Below are 18,195 nucleotides of genomic sequence, written 5' to 3'. Positions count from 1 at the left end.
CAAAATATGAGCAACAATACCATGTCAGACTACTGTACAAAATAATATGAGCAACAATACCATGTCAGACTGTTGTACAAAATAATATGAGCAACAATACCATGTCAGACTGTTGTACAAAATATGAGCAACAATACCATGTCAGACTGTTGTACAAAATATGAGCAACAATACCATGTCAGACTGCTGTACAAAATAATATGAGCAACAATACCATGTCAGACTGTTGTACAAAATAATATGAGCAACAATACCGTGTCAGACTGTTGTACAAAATAATATGAGCAACAATACCATGTCAGACTGTTGTACAAAATAATATGAGCAACAATACCGTGTCAGACTGTTGTACAAAATAATATGAGCAACAATACCATGTCAGACTGTTGTACAAAATAATATGAGTAACAATACCATGTCAGACTGTTGTACAAAATAATATGAGTAACAATACCATGTCAGACTGTTGTACAAAATAATATGAGCAACAATACCATGTCAGACTGTTGTACAAAATAATATGAGCAACAATACCATGTCAGACTGTTGTACAAAATAATAGGAGCAACAATACCGTGTCAGACTGTTGTACAAAATAATATGAGCAACAATACCGTGTCAGACTGTTGTACAAAATAATAGGAGCAACAATACCGTGTCAGACTGTTGTACAAAATAATATGAGCAACAATACCGTGTCAGACTGTTGTACAAAATAATAGGAGCTACAATACCGTGTCAGACTGTTGTACAAAATAATATGAGCAACAATACCGTGTCAGACTATTGTACAAAATAATATGAGCAACAATACCGTGTCAGACTGTTGACAAAATAATAGAGCAACAATACCATGTCAGACTGTTGTACAAAATAATATGAGCAACAATACCGTGTCAGACTGTTGTACAAAATAATATGAGCAACAATACCATGTCAGACTGTTGTACAAAATAATAGGAGCAACAATACCATGTCAGACTGTTGTACAAAATAATAGGAGCAACCATACCATGTCAGACTGTTGTACAAAATAATATGAGCAACAATACCATGTCAGACTGTTGTACAAAATAATATGAGCAACAATACCATGTCAGACTGTTGTACAAAATAACATGAGCAACAACACCATGTCAGACTGTTGTACAAAATAATATGAGCAACAATACCATGTCAGACTATTGTACAAAATAATAGGAGCAACAATACCATGTCAGACTGTTGTACAAAATAATAGGAGCAACAATACCATGTCAGACTGTTGTACAAAATAATATGAGCAACAATACCGTGTCAGACTGTTGTACAAAATAACATGAGCAACAATACCGTGTCAGACTGTTGTACAAAATAACATGAGCAACAATACCGTGTCAGACTGTTGTACAAAATAATATGAGCAACAATACACTGTCAGACTGTTGTACAAAATAATAGGAGCAACAATACCATGTCAGACTGTTGTACAAAATAATATGAGCAACAACACCATGTCAGACTGTTGTACAAAATAATAGGAGCAACAATACCATGTCAGACTGTTGTACAAAATAACATGAGCAACAATACCATGTCAGACTGTTGTACAAAATAATAGAGCAACAATACCATGTCAGACTGTTGTACAAAATATCATGAGCAACAACACCATGTCAGACTGTTGTACAAAATAATATGAGCAACAATACCATATCAGACTGTTGTACAAAATAATATGAGCAACAATACCGTGTCAGACTATTGTACAAAATAACATGAGCAACAATACCGTGTCAGACTGTTGTACAAAATAATATGAGCAACAATACACTGTCAGACTGTTGTACAAAATAATAGAACAACAATACCATGTCAGACTGTTGTACAAAATAATATGAGCAACAACACCATGTCAGACTGTTGTACAAAATAATAGGAGCAACAATACCATGTCAGACTGTTGTACAAAATAACATGAGCAACAATACCATGTCAGACTGTTGTACAAAATAATAGGAGCAACAATACCATGTCAGACTGTTGTACAAAATATCATGAGCAACAACACCATGTCAGACTGTTGTACAAAATAATATGAGCAACAATACCATATCAGACTGTTGTACAAAATAATATGAGCAACAATACCGTGTCAGACTATTGTACAAAATAACATGAGCAATAATACCGTGTTAGACTGTTGTACAAAATAATATGAGCAACAATACCATGTCAAACTACTGTTTTCTTACATGAAAACAAGCATAGTTTCAATATGTTGGTAAGAACCTTGTTCTAAGCTGAATGAAACAAAATAATTGTAGTTATTCAATGACTATGCACATCTGTGCATCTTGACAATAGTCGTGAAATGTAGTTTCCATTACAAAATGCTACACTTTACTTAACACAGCTGAAGTATGAATGATTAGTTTCTTTATGTTCTTGGCACCCCAAGATGATCCATATTCCTTTGTTTTTTAACACCATTAAATACAAAGAATATCTCTTCCTTAGAAATTTTAATCCTTGAAGCAAACACATCTAAGGTTAGTGTGTGTAAACATTTTGCAACAGAAAGATTTGTTACATTTTGTTTTCCCAAAAGTGACCATTTATTTTGTGATGTCACACCACCTAGTAAATAAAAATGTCAATATATAATTCTGATTCATACCTTTCCATATCAGATTGGTCACACTTAAAACTTTACGGCAGCCTTGATTTATTTACAGGCTTATTGTATTTATCTTGTTTGTCAATTTTCAATGGAATTATTTTTTTACATCAGTTTTTTCATTCATATCTATATCTGTGGCAAAGGTTAAAGCAAAAATATATATTGTATTAACTGATACTATTGCAAATTTAGGTTTCCATAATTATCTTATTTAGTTTGTAAATTATTTTTTAATTGAAAAACTTGGAAATCCATGTTTATAACAGTTGTTTGTGCAAGTTAAATAAAGTCATTTGTTTACTGACTTTTGCACAAATATAAATAAGCTAACCAGAGACAGGTGTATTTAAGTAAGGAGTGCCAAAACCATCTACCTCAAACACCTTGGATACTCCTGTAGACTGAATAGTGATATTTGACCATCAATTGTTTTATGGTATGTCCACAGACCCAGAGTAGTAATTACACTTTTTTTAAAACGGTAATGGAGTGTTAACAACAAAATCCTAGATCTACAGTCTGCTACACAAACAAGGAAGTGTCAAACCCGATTTTATTGAAAAACATGAGTTCTAAAAAAAAATTGACCAAAATCGAATTTACAGTAAATTAACAAAACAAAATAATGTTGGTAAAACCAATCCTTGCTATAAAAATTATTAGAAAATACAATTACTGAATACTATGATACAAACTAATGTGATACTTCACAGAAACACTAACCCTTTAGAAACTCCAGCACGGTCAACAATGACTTTTACAAATTTTACAATGCCATATTTGGAAAATAAGTCTCGCAGGTCTTCCTCTGTTGTCTGTAACAAAAATCACAGAAAGATTTTTCAAAAACAACAAATTTGTATATGAAGCATCTTCTACACAACAAGATATAAATTCCAAACTTACTGTTACTGATGCATTTCTCACAAAATGGAGAACTTTCAGAAAAATAACAAATATTCATAATGGATAAAAAACCTTGAATCCTAAGAATAATCACAGTTTAATGACTATGAACTTTCAAACATTGGAACCAGTAAATGAAAAAGGAAATGTTTAATGATTATGAGCTTTCAAACATTGGAACCAGTAGATTAGAAAGGAAATGTTTAATGGCTATAAACTTTCAAACATTGGAACCAGTAGATGAGAAAGGAAATGTTTAATGACTATAAACTTTCAAACATTGGAACCAGTAGATGAGAAAGGAAATGTTTAATGACTATAAACTTTCAAACATTGGAACCAGTAGATTAGAAAGGAAATGTTTAATGACTATGAACTTTCAAACATTGGAACCAGTAGATTAGAATGAAAATGTTTAATGACTATAAACTTTCAAACACTGGAACCAGTAGATTAGAAAGGAAATGTTTAATGACTATGAACTTTCAAACATTGGAACCAGTAGATTAGAAAGGAAATGTTTAATGACTATAAACTTTCAAACATTAGAACCAGTAGATTAGAATGAAAATGTTTAATGACTATAAACTTTCAAACATTGGAACCAGTAGATGAGAAAGGAAATGTTTAATGACTATAAACTTTCAAACATTGGAACCAGTAGATTAGAATGAAAATGTTTAATGACTATGAACTTTCAAACATTGGAACCAGTAGATGAGAAAGGAAATGTTTAATGACTATAAACTTTCAAACATTGGAACCAGTAGATTAGAAAGGAAATGTTTAATGACTATGAACTTTCAAACATTGGAACCAGTAGATTAGAATGAAAATGTTTAATGACTATGAACTTTCAAACATTGGAACCAGTAGATTAGAATGAAAATGTTTAATGACTATAAACTTTCAAACACTGGAACCAGTAGATTAGAAAGGAAATGTTTAATGACTATGAACTTTCAAACATTGGAACCAGTAGATTAGAAAGGAAATGTTTAATGACTATGAACTTTCAAACATTGGAACCAGTAGATTAGAATGAAAATGTTTAATGACTATAAACTTTCAAACATTAGAACCAGTAGATGAGAAAGGAAATGTTTAATGACTATGAACTTTCAAACATTGGAACCAGTAGATGAGAAAGGAAATGTTTAATGACTATAAACTTTCAAACATTGGAACCAGTAGATGAGAAAGGAAATGTTTAATGACTATGAACTTTCAAACATTGGAACCAGTAGATTAGAATGAAAATGTTTAATGACTATGAACTTTCAAACATTGGAACCAGTAGATTAGAATGAAAATGTTTAATGACTATAAACTTTCAAACACTGGAACCAGTAGATTAGAAAGGAAATGTTTAATGACTATGAACTTTCAAACATTGGAACCAGTAGATTAGAAAGGAAATGTTTAATGACTATGAACTTTCAAACATTGGAACCAGTAGATTAGAAAGGAAATGTTTAATGACTATGAACTTTCAAACATTGGAACCAGTAGATTAGAATGAAAATGTTTAATGACTATAAACTTTCAAACATTAGAACCAATAGATGAGAAAGGAAATGTTTAATGACTATGAACTTTCAAACATTGGAACCAGTAGATGAGAAAGGAAATGTTTAATGACTATAAACTTTCAAACATTGGAACCAGTAGATGAGAAAGGAAATGTTTAATGACTATGAACTTTCAAACATTGGAACCAGTAGATTAGAAAGGAAATGTTTAATGACTATGAACTTTCAGTTTGTGACCAGTAGATGAGAAAGGAAATGTTTAATGACTATTTAATTCCAAACTTTGAAGCTGGTTAGTTTTGTTATCAATTTTCTTGGACCTTTTCCAATAGAAAAAGGGCTCAAACCACTCCATATGCAGTTCATCAATTTGTTTTTATGTATAAAGGAAGGAATGATAGTCTGTATATACAAATTTCCTAGATACTGTTTTCTACCCAGTAGTAACTCTTCTTTAGAAGATATTAATAAAATAAACAATTATTCACATAAAACATTTTCATTACTGCTAAAAACTAAGGTATAAAACAATCTCTCTTACTACAGTCCTTCACATGTTCAATGAGAATATATTTCTCTAACTAGTTTATCTGAATTTTTAATCTATTAATAATTAACCAGACAACATAGGTAAATATTAACTTGAATTTCACTGGTTACAGCTTTAGTAACTGAGATTTATACTGGTTTCTAAGCCTGTCAAAGAACATGTGGAATAGTACGTGCAGTATCTTGGAATTCTCTTAAAATTTTGATGGACATACAAAACCTGAAATATTACATATAAACCAAATTTATGATTACCTGTTTTATGATACAACCCTGATAAGTATTACAATTACCTAGATATGAACTACTGCTTTAGTTATTACTGTTCGGCTCTGTGTTTTCTGGTAAAGAATTCCCACATAGGATCACACATAAAAACACCTAAAACTTGAGTGCTTTTAAATATCTGACTACTTTTCTATGTATTCACTAATCACCACCCTTTCTTTGAAAGTGTTCTATTTTTTATAGTTTACATGCATTAATGTATTCATACATGAAAAATGACAAAACATTTATTTGTAAACATAATAGGGAACTTTTTGAATTAATTTTTAACAAGAACAGTTGTAACTGTAAAGTGTATGCTATACATTATATTATAAGGCTTGTTTAACTGCCCAATGTTAAATTCTGAGTAACTTGTTACAATGCGAAATAGGTACATGTTCAACTGCTAAAAGATCTTGTGGACTGACTGCTAGGCTAGTCAACCAGGTTTATATCCACAAAATCACTAATACCTCTGGCTAGTCGACCAGGTTTATATACACAAAATCACTAATACCTCTGGCTAGTCGACCAGGTTTATATCCACAAAATCACTAATACCTCTGACTAGTCGACCAGGTTTATATCCACAAAATCCCTAATACCTCTGGCTAGTCGATCAGGTTTATATCCACAAAATCACTAATACCTCTGGCTAGTCGACCAGGTTTATATACACAAAATCACTAATACCTCTGGCTAGTTGACCAGGTTTATATCCACAAAATCACTAATACCTCTGGCTAGTCGACCAGGTTTATATCCACAAAATCACTAATACCACTGGCTAGTCGACCAGGTTTATACACACAAAATCACTAAATACCTCTGGCTAGTCGACCAGGTTTATATACACAAAATCACTAATACCTCTGGTTAGTCGACCACGTTTATATACATAAAATCACTAATACCTCTGACTAGTCGACCAGGTTTATATACACAAAATCACTAATACCTCTGGCTAGTTGACCAGGTTTATATCCACAAAATCACTAATACCTCTGGCTAGTTGACCAGGTTTATATCCACAAAATCACTAATACCTCTGGCTAGTCGACCAGGTTTATATCCACAAAATCACTAATACCTCTGGCTAGTCGACCAGGTTTATATCCACAAAATCACTAATACCTCTGGCTAGTCGACCAGGTTTATATACACAAAATCACTATTACCTCTGGCTAGTCGACCAGGTTTATATACACAAAATCACTAATACCTCTGGCTAGTCGACCACGTTTATATACATAAAATCACTAATACCTCTGACTAGTCGACCAGGTTTATATACACAAAATCACTAATACCTCTGGCTAGTCCACCAGGTTTATATACACAAAATCACTAATACCTCTGGCTAGTCGACCAGGTTTATATCCACAAAATCACTAATACCTCTGACTAGTCGACCAGGTTTATATCCACAAAATCCCTAATACCTCTGGCTAGTCGATCAGGTTTATATCCACAAAATCACTAATACCTCTGGCTAGTCGACCAGGTTTATATACACAAAATCACTAATACCTCTGGCTAGTTGACCAGGTTTATATCCACAAAATCACTAATACCTCTGGCTAGTCGACCAGGTTTATATCCACAAAATCACTAATACCTCTGGCTAGTCGACCAGGTTTATATACACAAAATCACTAATACCTCTGGTTAGTCGACCACGTTTATATACATAAAATCACTAATACCTCTGACTAGTCGACCAGGTTTATATACACAAAATCACTAATACCTCTGGCTAGTTGACCAGGTTTATATCCACAAAATCACTAATACCTCTGGCTAGTTGACCAGGTTTATATCCACAAAATCACTAATACCTCTGGCTAGTCGACCAGGTTTATATCCACAAAATCACTAATACCTCTGGCTAGTCGACCAGGTTTATATCCACAAAATCACTAATACCTCTGGCTAGTCGACCAGGTTTATATCCACAAAATCACTAATACCTCTGGCTAGTCGACCAGGTTTATATACACAAAATCACTATTACCTCTGGCTAGTCGACCAGGTTTATATACACAAAATCACTAACACCTCTGGCTAGTCGACCACGTTTATATACATAAAATCACTAATACCTCTGACTAGTCGACCAGGTTTATATACACAAAATCACTAATACCTCTGGCTAGTCCACCAGGTTTATATACACAAAATCACTAATACCTCTGGCTAGTCGACCAGGTTTATATACACAAAATCACTAATACCTCTAAACAATTGAAACTTCACTTACATTTTGTGATATTCCTCCAACAAATATCCTGTTAGGAATAAGAGTTCCCACCATAGGAATTGCTACACCAGGGTCACAAGCAGTGATGGAAGACAGAGAGGGATCACTGTTGTAGTTCAGAGACTAAAATAAGAAACACCACAATTTTTTAAATCAGGACAATAAAATATATTAATGTATCAAACTAACTTTTCTAACTATGAGCCACATCTCATTGACTTCCATTTCCAACCATCAAATGGTTTTACTTCTACTATAACCATCTCCTCAGAAAGTAAGGTACAAATTGTTTCTCTGCTTTCATCTGTGTTATACTTTGACATCAAACTGCCACTTATTATATAAGGCATGGATTCTTTAAACCGTGATACGCATACAAACTGGCTCTACGTGGAGCTAATATTGGTGGTACATGACATAATATAAAAAAAAAGAAAAATCTGAAAATTTGTAATGAGCCCTTTAAAAATAAAACATGGATCAAACCCTAATTAGCTAGTTTAATAGTAAAATACTAATAACATTAAACCATGATAAATGTACTTTTGATTAGTCTTAATTTGAAAGACTGATAAAACTGTAACAACATTACTATACTAGAGTAGCCTCATGAACAGTGAAGAGACCTAGCCTCAGCCCTACCACATATCATGCTATCGGTTGCTAATTTCCTACAGCACGAACTTGCTCCTTTCACGATTAAAAAATTGAAAATGTTTTTCACATGAAGGGTTACAGTATTTGTATACCATAAATCAATTGTTCACTTAATTTTAAATTCTCTAAACCGACAATCATCATAACCATATTGCCAGTCCTAACACAATCATCATAACAACATAACTTATGGACAACAGATGTCCATTCGACCCTTCAAGGCTGTCCTCACACAGCCACTAGTTTTCATGAAATGTAACACTACTGAAATATAATTTATGCACTATGGTATTCAAAGCTCTGAAAATGTACATTTCTCTGAGAATTCTCATCAACCTCTGATAAAGTCAAAATTTCCAATTATTTATTACAATGAACCAAAGTAACACTCAGTCATGAAAAATAAAACATACAGCAACATGCACACATAAGTGTGGTCAGTTATTATAGAATGACCTTATCTGCCTTCTCACCCAATGTGTTTCAAAAAGTAGCAGAAAAGTGTTTGTTAGGCTATTAATGACTTGTAGTATTTCTGTTTCCAAAGTATCCCTCTCTCTTTCCACAAACCATCTTGTAACATATTACGTGTTTTGTAGATTTCCGTCATGCAGAATGGGAATTAGGGTAGTGTTTCAGCTGTACGAGCGTATTATCAATAACCCAGATTTGGTTCCACAGTGGAACACGAGAAGGAAACTTATTAAAAAATGTATCAAACATTCACTTCTGAGATCAACATTCATTAGTGAATACTCTTCATCTATATTCAGTTTTCAATGTGCTTCCAATAGTGTTCTCTTTCATATCACACATATACCTATTTATAGAATAACTCATAACATACATGAGTAGTGTCTGATGGAAGCAGTGGAAAACACTGGGAACTAACTGTAACACGCAGGAGTAGTGTGTGGAAAAGCTGACTATATAAATGACAGTCACTTTTAAATCTGACATGCCTCAAATTCCCAACAACACTGCATCAGCTTACACAACAGGTTGGTTTCAATAAGTTTGATGTGGAGGTGTTACTAAATTAACACGGGAAGTGTTAACACCTCACAGAGCTGGGTGATACTGCTGAAGAGATCCCACTAGAAGGTTCTTGCATCCAAAGTGCTCTCAGACCTCTTTAAGAAGATCAAAGAAGCAACAGAAGCTAATATAGAGAGCAGCAGTACAGAGACAAGTGAGATGCAGGTCTTGATACCAAGAGATTTACCATTAAAAAAAGAAAAATCAAGACAACTCACTAACACTTCTTTCACTGATAGCTACACCTATATCTCAGGAAAAAGTGGATAGTCCCACTCCTCTCTCCAGTAACTCAACCCCCCCTCCTACATGCAGTCAGCTTCAAGACTATCACTGATGTATATTATGTATAAATTATATTTGTAAAGCATTGTTATTAAATAAATTTTCTAGCAATGTATTTTTTCAGATGATACTGTACATTAATGCATCTTATAAGATATTACTATAAAAATAATAAGTAAAATTACATAAAGTAGTTTATTACAGAAATACTTTTGCCATCAGAGCACATCTCTTGGATATTAGATGCAAGTCTGTGGGTTAGCAGGCCTTGTTCTTTGTTGTGGCCTTCAGAACATACCAATAAAGTGCTTTATGCAGTTTCTGGTAATTTTTCCTACATGTGGTTCATGGAATTTGCATACAGGAAATATATCACAAGTGGCATTGTTGGATTACGTGTCCTATCAGCTGTTTATGACGTGTTGTCATGTTACGTGTCCCACCAACTGTTTATGGACACACATTATTAAAAGTAAATCAAGAATTTTATACAATTCTATGTAATCAATTCAGAAGGTAGAAAATTCATTCATCTTAAGAGATAATACTGATTCATACATACCATATTTTGAAGATACTTTAGTCACAGTATATCAAAATAAAATAAACAATATTCAAGTGGTTCTCTCTGCTTATGACATGTGAAAGTCTACATAAAACATTACAACATCCTTAAAGAAATTCAAACAACACAAAAAATATTGTGTGAGAAAAAAAATCAGACAATGAACAAGAAATCTTTTGTGTCTGTCTGTCTTTGACAAACACTTCCTATGACATGGATGAAACAGGTTTTGTAAAGTGAAGTCTGGCTCAGAGTGAACACTTCCTATGACATGGATGAAACAGGGTTTGTAAAGTGAAGTCTGGCTCAGAGTGAACACTTCCTATGACATGGATGAAACAGGGTTTGTAAAGTGAAGTCTGGCTCAGAGTGAACACTTCCTATGATATGGATGAAACAGGGTTTGTAAAGTGAAGTCTGGCTCAGAGTGAACACTTCCTGTGATATGGATGAAACAGGTTTTGTAAAGTGAAGTCTGGCTCAGAGTGAACACTTCCTGTGACATGGATGAAACAGGGTTTGTAAAGTCTGGCTCAGGGTGAACACGTCCTGTGATATGGATGAAACAGGTTTTGTAAAGTCTGGCTCAGAGTGAACACTTCCTGTGATATGGATGAAACAGGTTTTGTAAAGTCTGGCTCAGAGTGAACACTTCCTGTGATATGGATGAAACAGGTTTTGTAAAGTCTGGCTCAGAGTGAACACTTCCTGTGATATGGATGAAACAGGTTTTGTAAAGTCTGGCTCAGAGTGAACACTTCCTGTGATATGGATGAAACAGGTTTTGTAAAGTCTGGCATGGGTGATTGTTTTCTTTATTTCTCTGGCACATTCTGTTCAGTCTACCAATAGAAAGGTGTTTCCACATCTTTTGGTTGTTGTTTTTCAAGGATAGATAACTGGCCTTCTATATATACCCAAATCTTTTCTTCCTTAAACGGCAATACTCTGTGTTAATGCCACAAGGATGTTCTGATTTATGTGCTTCCTCAATACTCTGTATTAATGCCACAAGGATGTTCTGATTTATGTACTTCCTCAATACTCTGTGTTAATGTCACAAGGATGTTCTGATTTATATACTTCCTCAACATTCTGTGTTGATGCCACAAGGGTGTTCTGATTTATATACTTCCTCAACATTCTGTGTTAATGTCACAAGGATGTTCTGATTTATGTACTTCCTCAACACTCTGTGTTAATGTCACAAGGATGTTCTGATTTATGTACTTCCTCAACATTCTGTGTTGATGCCACAAGGGTGTTCTGATTTATATACTTCCTCAATATTCTGTGTTGATGCCACAAGGATGTTCTGATTTATATACTTCCTCAATACTCTGTGTTGATGCCACAAGGATGTTCTGATTTATATACTTCCTCAACATTCTGTGTTGATGCCACAAGGATGTTCTGATTTATATACTTCCTCAACATTCTGTGTTGATGCCACAAGGATGTTCTGATTTATATACTTCCTCAATACTCTGTGTTGATGCCACAAGGGTGTTCTGATTTATATACTTCCTCAACATTCTGTGTTGATGCCACAAGGATGTTCTGATTTATATACTTCCTCAACATTCTGTGTGGATGCCACAAGGATGTTCTGATTTATATACTTCCTCAATATTCTGTGTTGATGCCACAAGGATGTTCTGATTAATGTACTTCCTATTACTGGAGACAACCCAGACATTTACCACTGAAGGCACCAGTGAAGTGTAAAATGTTTTTTTTTTTCAAGGATTTACTGCATCGCCTATCACACTCATTTAGTCCGTCAGGTCAACATCTCACATGAATCTGTTATTAAATGTAATAGTTTGATGAAAAGGAACATCAGCCTCGATATCACCTTATCCAACTTATGTTTCAAAGTTGACATCTCATTTGTCAAGACCTGTGTGAAAATCATTTAAAATCATTAACTTTCTTGTGTAGACAGCAATTTCACACCCCAATAAAATTTCTTGTTTATCTTTTAAACATTGTAGCATGACTTGGTACATGTAGAGCAAGTTATGCTCTCCATAAGACTTACAAGTAAACAGCACCAGATATGATACCGTACTTTTAAAATTTCCAGCACAATATCACAACTTGTGCTTCAAGAGGTTTTACTAACTCTGTCATGACTCATCTACAAGTGTCTTCCACTGTAGATGAGATAACATTTGTGGGAAAACCTCCATCTGAATTTGTCATTAACTCACCTCTATGCTGTTTTGGGCTATCAGTCCTACATTTCTGACAGGCAGGTGTCAGTGTAGTGTAAGTTGCATACACTGTCTGTTCCCTTGGTAACATGGAAGTAGAATATTCATAAAAGCAACTTGATTTTATGGACACAGTGTTCACTGAGAAATAAAACTGTCTGTTATTATAACACAAGATCATTTCAGCAATATGTATTTTAGGAGGATTTTTTTCCCTAGTTGTTCTTTTATGGATTTCTTATCTCCTGCTTGTGCATTATGTTATGTAGGTGACCAAGCTGTTGGGAAATAATCTCATGAATAGGTCTAACTCTTAACTAGAATGATGAATTATGTCACCATTGATGACAGTCCCTAGGAGTCAGAATTGATTTCCTTGAGTAGAAATGTTTTCACAAGTTAATTATTCCTTGCCAAATTCACCACAACATCTCAAACTCTGTTATATGATCCTTCATGTGTAGAAATTCCTCCATCACGGCTGTTGAAAGTTTCTGGGCTAGATTCTTTATTGGTAGTCATGGTCAGTGACTGTCTGGTTAGTTTTCACTATCATCTACCTCAGCAATCCTTGGTAAACCATTTCTTCAATAAATTCTTTGAGCTTCTAAAGAAAAATTACAAAAAACATTTGTACTTTGAGCTGTAAGCCATTTGTTAAACACAAGAGCCCAAATGGAATGTTATGACAGTTATCCAGTTAAATTGCAACACTCAAAATTTGTTAAACACAAGAGCCCAAATGGAATGTTATGACAGTTATCCAGTTAAATTGCAACACTCAAAATTTAGTGCAGAGATTTTCAAACTTTTATGTTTGAAGAAAAAATTTTTTTAATGGTAAACTACAATGGAATTATACGATGTATTACCATGTGTTTCTATAATTATGCAACACTTGAAGAAAGCACTGACTAATATTCAGTGGTACAGTGGAACATAATTTCCCAATTAAAATATCTATTTCTATGTCCCACAAATAAACATTCTATCACACAAGTAAGTGTCCAACTGAAAATCTTTAGATGGAAAACAAATGATTGGTAATATTTACAACAGTAATATTTATAAACACCTTCAGATTCACACAGATTGTTCTAAAAGCTTGTTGCTGTCACAATCCTTTGCAAAAGTGAACATCAGCCCATAAATGCATGGCACATCAGACAAGCAATGCTACCTGCAATACTTGAGAAATCCAAAAGGACAATAGCACCATGTTCTACATAATTTTATGAGATATGTGGTGTCCCACCGTTCCTGCACAAATACACACTGGAACAAATATTACCAAACAGTAATGAAAGGGTTACAAACAGATACAAGATAAGCAACTCTCTCTAATCCAGTGCAAAATGCCTGTCCATTGTCTACTGACCCATCAATGATAAAAGACCCAGAAACTGGATGTAATACAAAATAAAAACAGAATATAAAAATGTACACTCTTAGTATTATCAATATGTTTCGATTTTATACGAAAGATTAATTTCCATATTACTGCTAACAAGTAATTGTTAATGAATGTTACAATTTACTTTCACAGTTTTCTCATAACTTCTGAAAATAATAACCACTGTCGATGACGAATGTTGTGTTTGAAGTTGCTAAAATGACCTAAAATTTAAATTAGAAACAACCTCACCATGCCATGTGTTAACATAACTTATCAATCACCTTTACGAATTCTATGGTAAATAGGAAAAATTATACTACAGCTAATAGTAATATTATTTGTAATGGTAAACGGTGCAGATTGTACGTCGGGGAGACGTAAGTCTCCGCACCCTCAGTATTAATACAAATAGTATATTATTATTATATATAAGTTGTACTAATAATTCATTCTCAAGCCTGCTGGTATTGCTATTACAACTTTAATTAAAATAAAATACAGAACTACGTTTAGACATTCTTAGGTCATCTTCACGTTAAGTTGTAGCACTACTAGTACAAGTAATGTTGTAGGGTTAAAATAGTAGGTTTTCCTTTTTCTGTTGGTTTAAACTTGAATAACAAAACTTAAGGTTTTAAATAAAAGCTTCATTATATTTTGTACCTTGTAATATCTTACCATAACGAAAATAAATGATCTTCAATTTGTTTTCTACGATAATTACAAACCTAAACTATTAGTTCACCTATTGTACTCCAAACCCAAAATATCTATTATGCATGTTATAATTAATACAGTACCACTCTCGCATAACGCAAACAATAACGTCTGTATCGTGCTAAGCACGTGCTCAATTCTAAAAACCTTTATAATAATAATGTAAAATGTAAATATTACATTCGGGTTCAAAAATAAATGTTTGTTTGTTTGTTTTGAATTTCGCGCAAAGCTACACCAAAGATATCTGCACTAGCCGTCCATAATTTAGTGGTGTGAGACTAGAGGGAAAGCAGCTAGTCATCACCACCCACCGCCTACTCTTTGGCTACTCTTTTCCCAGTAAATAGTGGGATTGACTATAACTTTATAACGCCCCCAAGGCTGAAAGGGCGAGCATATTTGGTGGGACGGGAAAAATAAATGAAAACAATTATCTGTAAATATATTATTTTATTTAAATTAAAAATATTGCAAGATATCTTATAAATGTCTTTTTTTTTTGACAAACAAATGTTATTAAAATGTAATGATATTATTGTTAAGGTTTGAAACATAAAATGTATTTTATATAAGTGACGATAATAAAAGTATAATAATAAACAATATATAAAAAATAAGAAGTAATGGCATTCGATATACAAATTAGCATAACCAACTGTGTTAATGAAAACAACGATAAATAAACAATACAGCAACCTTACTTAAAAACTACACAAACACCAGCTGTTGTCTTAAATCATCATCTTAGAAGTAAATAAATAGTAATCTTGCTCCGTTTCGCACGTCTCTTGAATTTTCTAGATTTCCACCTTCCTGTAAGGAATTGTAGACTTGTGAACGGAATATAACGCCCTCTTTAAGATTTTGTTTGTTGAATTTCATGAAAAGGCACATGAGGGATATCTGATCTAGTGGTCCCTAATTTGAATATGATAATAATAGAATTAACTGTCACATTATAAAATTGCTATAGATAAAATGTCGAACATACTTGGTGACAGGTATCAGTTGTCAGTTTAGCACCCTAACCACAGTCCTTAATGGATCAGCTCGTGAATGGTGTGGGTGTTGCTCATTCTTCTTTGCAGGAAATTCCCCTGGATACTGCTGATCCTCTCCTGGAGACTGAATGAGGTAATTGGTGGTCACTAGTCGTTACTGATTGCTTCATCAAGTAAATTAAGGTATTAGCACATTTCACTACAATTGCTGGAAGAATTTTTAGCGCAATTTGATGGCATTTACTAAACCCAATGAACTAACTTCAGCAATCAACTATTCTTTAAGTTGTGTAAACTGTTGGGTTTGGTGAAAAAAATGTATTTTATCTTGCTGCTTCTAATATAATGATTTAATAATAAAATCTATAGAAACTGTTAGTCAGATTCTTGGTGTGTTTACTAGCTCTGAGAGAACTGATGACGTTTGTTGTACTTCATACTACTTCATGCATCTTTGGTTGGTGTATTACTAGCTCTGAGAGAACTGATGACATTTGTTGTACTTTATGCTACTTCATGCATCTTTGGTTGATGTGTTACTAGCTCTGAGAACTGATGACATTTGTTGTACTTCATACTACTTCATGCATCTTTGGTTGGTGTGTTTACTAGCTCTGAGAGAACTGATGACATTTGTTGTACTTCATACTACGTCATGCATCTTTGGTTGGTGTGTTACAAGCTCTGAGAGAACTGATGACATTTGTTGTACTTTATACTACTTCATGCATCTTTGGTTGATGTGTTACAAGCTCTGAGAGAACTGATGATATTTGTTGTACTTTATACTACTTCATGCATCTTTGGTTGGTGTGTTACAAGCTCTGAGAGAACTGATGACATTTGTTGTACTTTATACTACTTCATGCATCTTTGGTTGGTGTGTTACTAGCTCTGAGAGAACTGATGACATTTGTTGTACTTCATACTACTTCATGCATCTTTGGTTGGTGTGTTACTAGCTCTGAGAGAACTGATGACATTTGTTGTACTTCATACTACTTCATGCATCTTTGGTTGGTGTGTTACTAGCTCTGAGAGAACTGATGACATTTGTTGTACTTCATACTACTTCATGCATCTTTGGTTGGTGTGTTACTAACTCTGAGAGAACTGATGACATTTGTTGTACTTCATACTACTTCATGCATCTTTGGTTGGTGTGTTACTAGCTCTGAGAGAACTGATGACATTTGTTGTACTTCATACTACTTCGTGCATCTTTGGTTGGTGTGTTACTAGCTCTGAGAGAACTGATGACATTTGTTGTACTTCATACTACTTCATGCATCTTTGGTTGGTGTGTTACTAGCCTGAGAGAACTGATGACATTTGTTGTACTTCATACTACTTCGTGCATCTTTGGTTGGTGTGTTACTAGCTCTGAGAGAACTGATGACATTTGTTGTACTTCATACTACTTCATGCATCTGAACTTATAGGAGTCAAATGAATGTTTGACGAACATGTTCATGGTTGTTCATAAAATATGGTTTCCTTTGTATGTAATAAATGGTCTGCCCTTAAAACAGGTGTGCCACAGTGTCGTCTGAAAAAACCTGAAGTGATTAAGGTCAGTATTAATACTAGATAATCAGAAAGGCCACCATACAGAAAAAACAGTCGCTATGTTAGTTCAATTAGGGAACTATTGATTAAGCATGAAAACTTCGTTTATCATTGGCGTGAACCAGCAGCACAGAAGCAACTCAGTTCCATATGGAACGATTCTCACCTTGTTCTCCGATAGGTTGATCCATCATCAAGTTATGAGCTGCAACAGTCAAACGGCACATCCAAGCGTTTTGAACATGTAGACGAGCTAAGGCTGTATGTCACTGGATTTACCTGTGATGCCGGCTATCTTAACGGATCGAATTGGATTTGTCTTGTTTATTAATTTTACATAAAATTAGTCGAGCGATATCTGCGCTAGTCGTCCATAATTTTCAAATTGATAAACTAGAGGGAAAAGAGCAAGTCAATATCAACCACTGCCACCTCTTGAGCTATTTACCAAGGAGTAATGTGATTGACTATTACATAATAATACTTCCACAGCTAAAAGGACGAATGTTAGGCAAAAGGTTTCGATCTCGCGGCTTACTTGTTGCTTTAACCATTAGGACATGTTA

General features: G+C 34.0%; 1 protein-coding gene across 5 annotated transcripts in view; it reads right to left on the bottom strand.

Annotated features, from left to right (window-relative positions):
- Positions 1-15,866, bottom strand: part of LOC143234629 (uncharacterized) — a 45,407-nt gene extending 29,541 nt beyond the window's left edge. Inside the window, exons 1-4 of one of the 5 annotated variants that reach the window (XM_076472100.1) lie at positions 15,003-15,184; positions 12,941-13,550; positions 8,180-8,302; positions 3,386-3,477 (exon numbers count right to left, since the gene is read on the bottom strand). In XM_076472100.1, coding sequence (XP_076328215.1) covers positions 3,386-3,477; positions 8,180-8,233 — 146 coding nt within the window. In that variant the 5' untranslated portion in view covers positions 8,234-8,302; positions 12,941-13,550; positions 15,003-15,184. Of the gene's footprint in view, positions 1-3,385; positions 3,478-8,179; positions 8,303-12,940; positions 13,551-15,002; positions 15,186-15,760 lie in introns of those variants that run through there. The other 4 variants (XM_076472101.1, XM_076472102.1, XM_076472098.1 and 1 more) reach the window with 4 other exon arrangements.
- Between the last annotated feature and the right edge of the window lie 2,329 nt (positions 15,867-18,195).

Source organism: Tachypleus tridentatus, chromosome 12 (genome assembly GCF_004210375.1).
Source record: "Tachypleus tridentatus isolate NWPU-2018 chromosome 12, ASM421037v1, whole genome shotgun sequence".
NCBI classification, from domain to species: Eukaryota; Metazoa; Arthropoda; class Merostomata; order Xiphosura; family Limulidae; genus Tachypleus; species Tachypleus tridentatus.
Note: the sequence above shows the minus strand (reverse complement) of the source record. Positions and strands in the feature narration are given on the sequence as shown.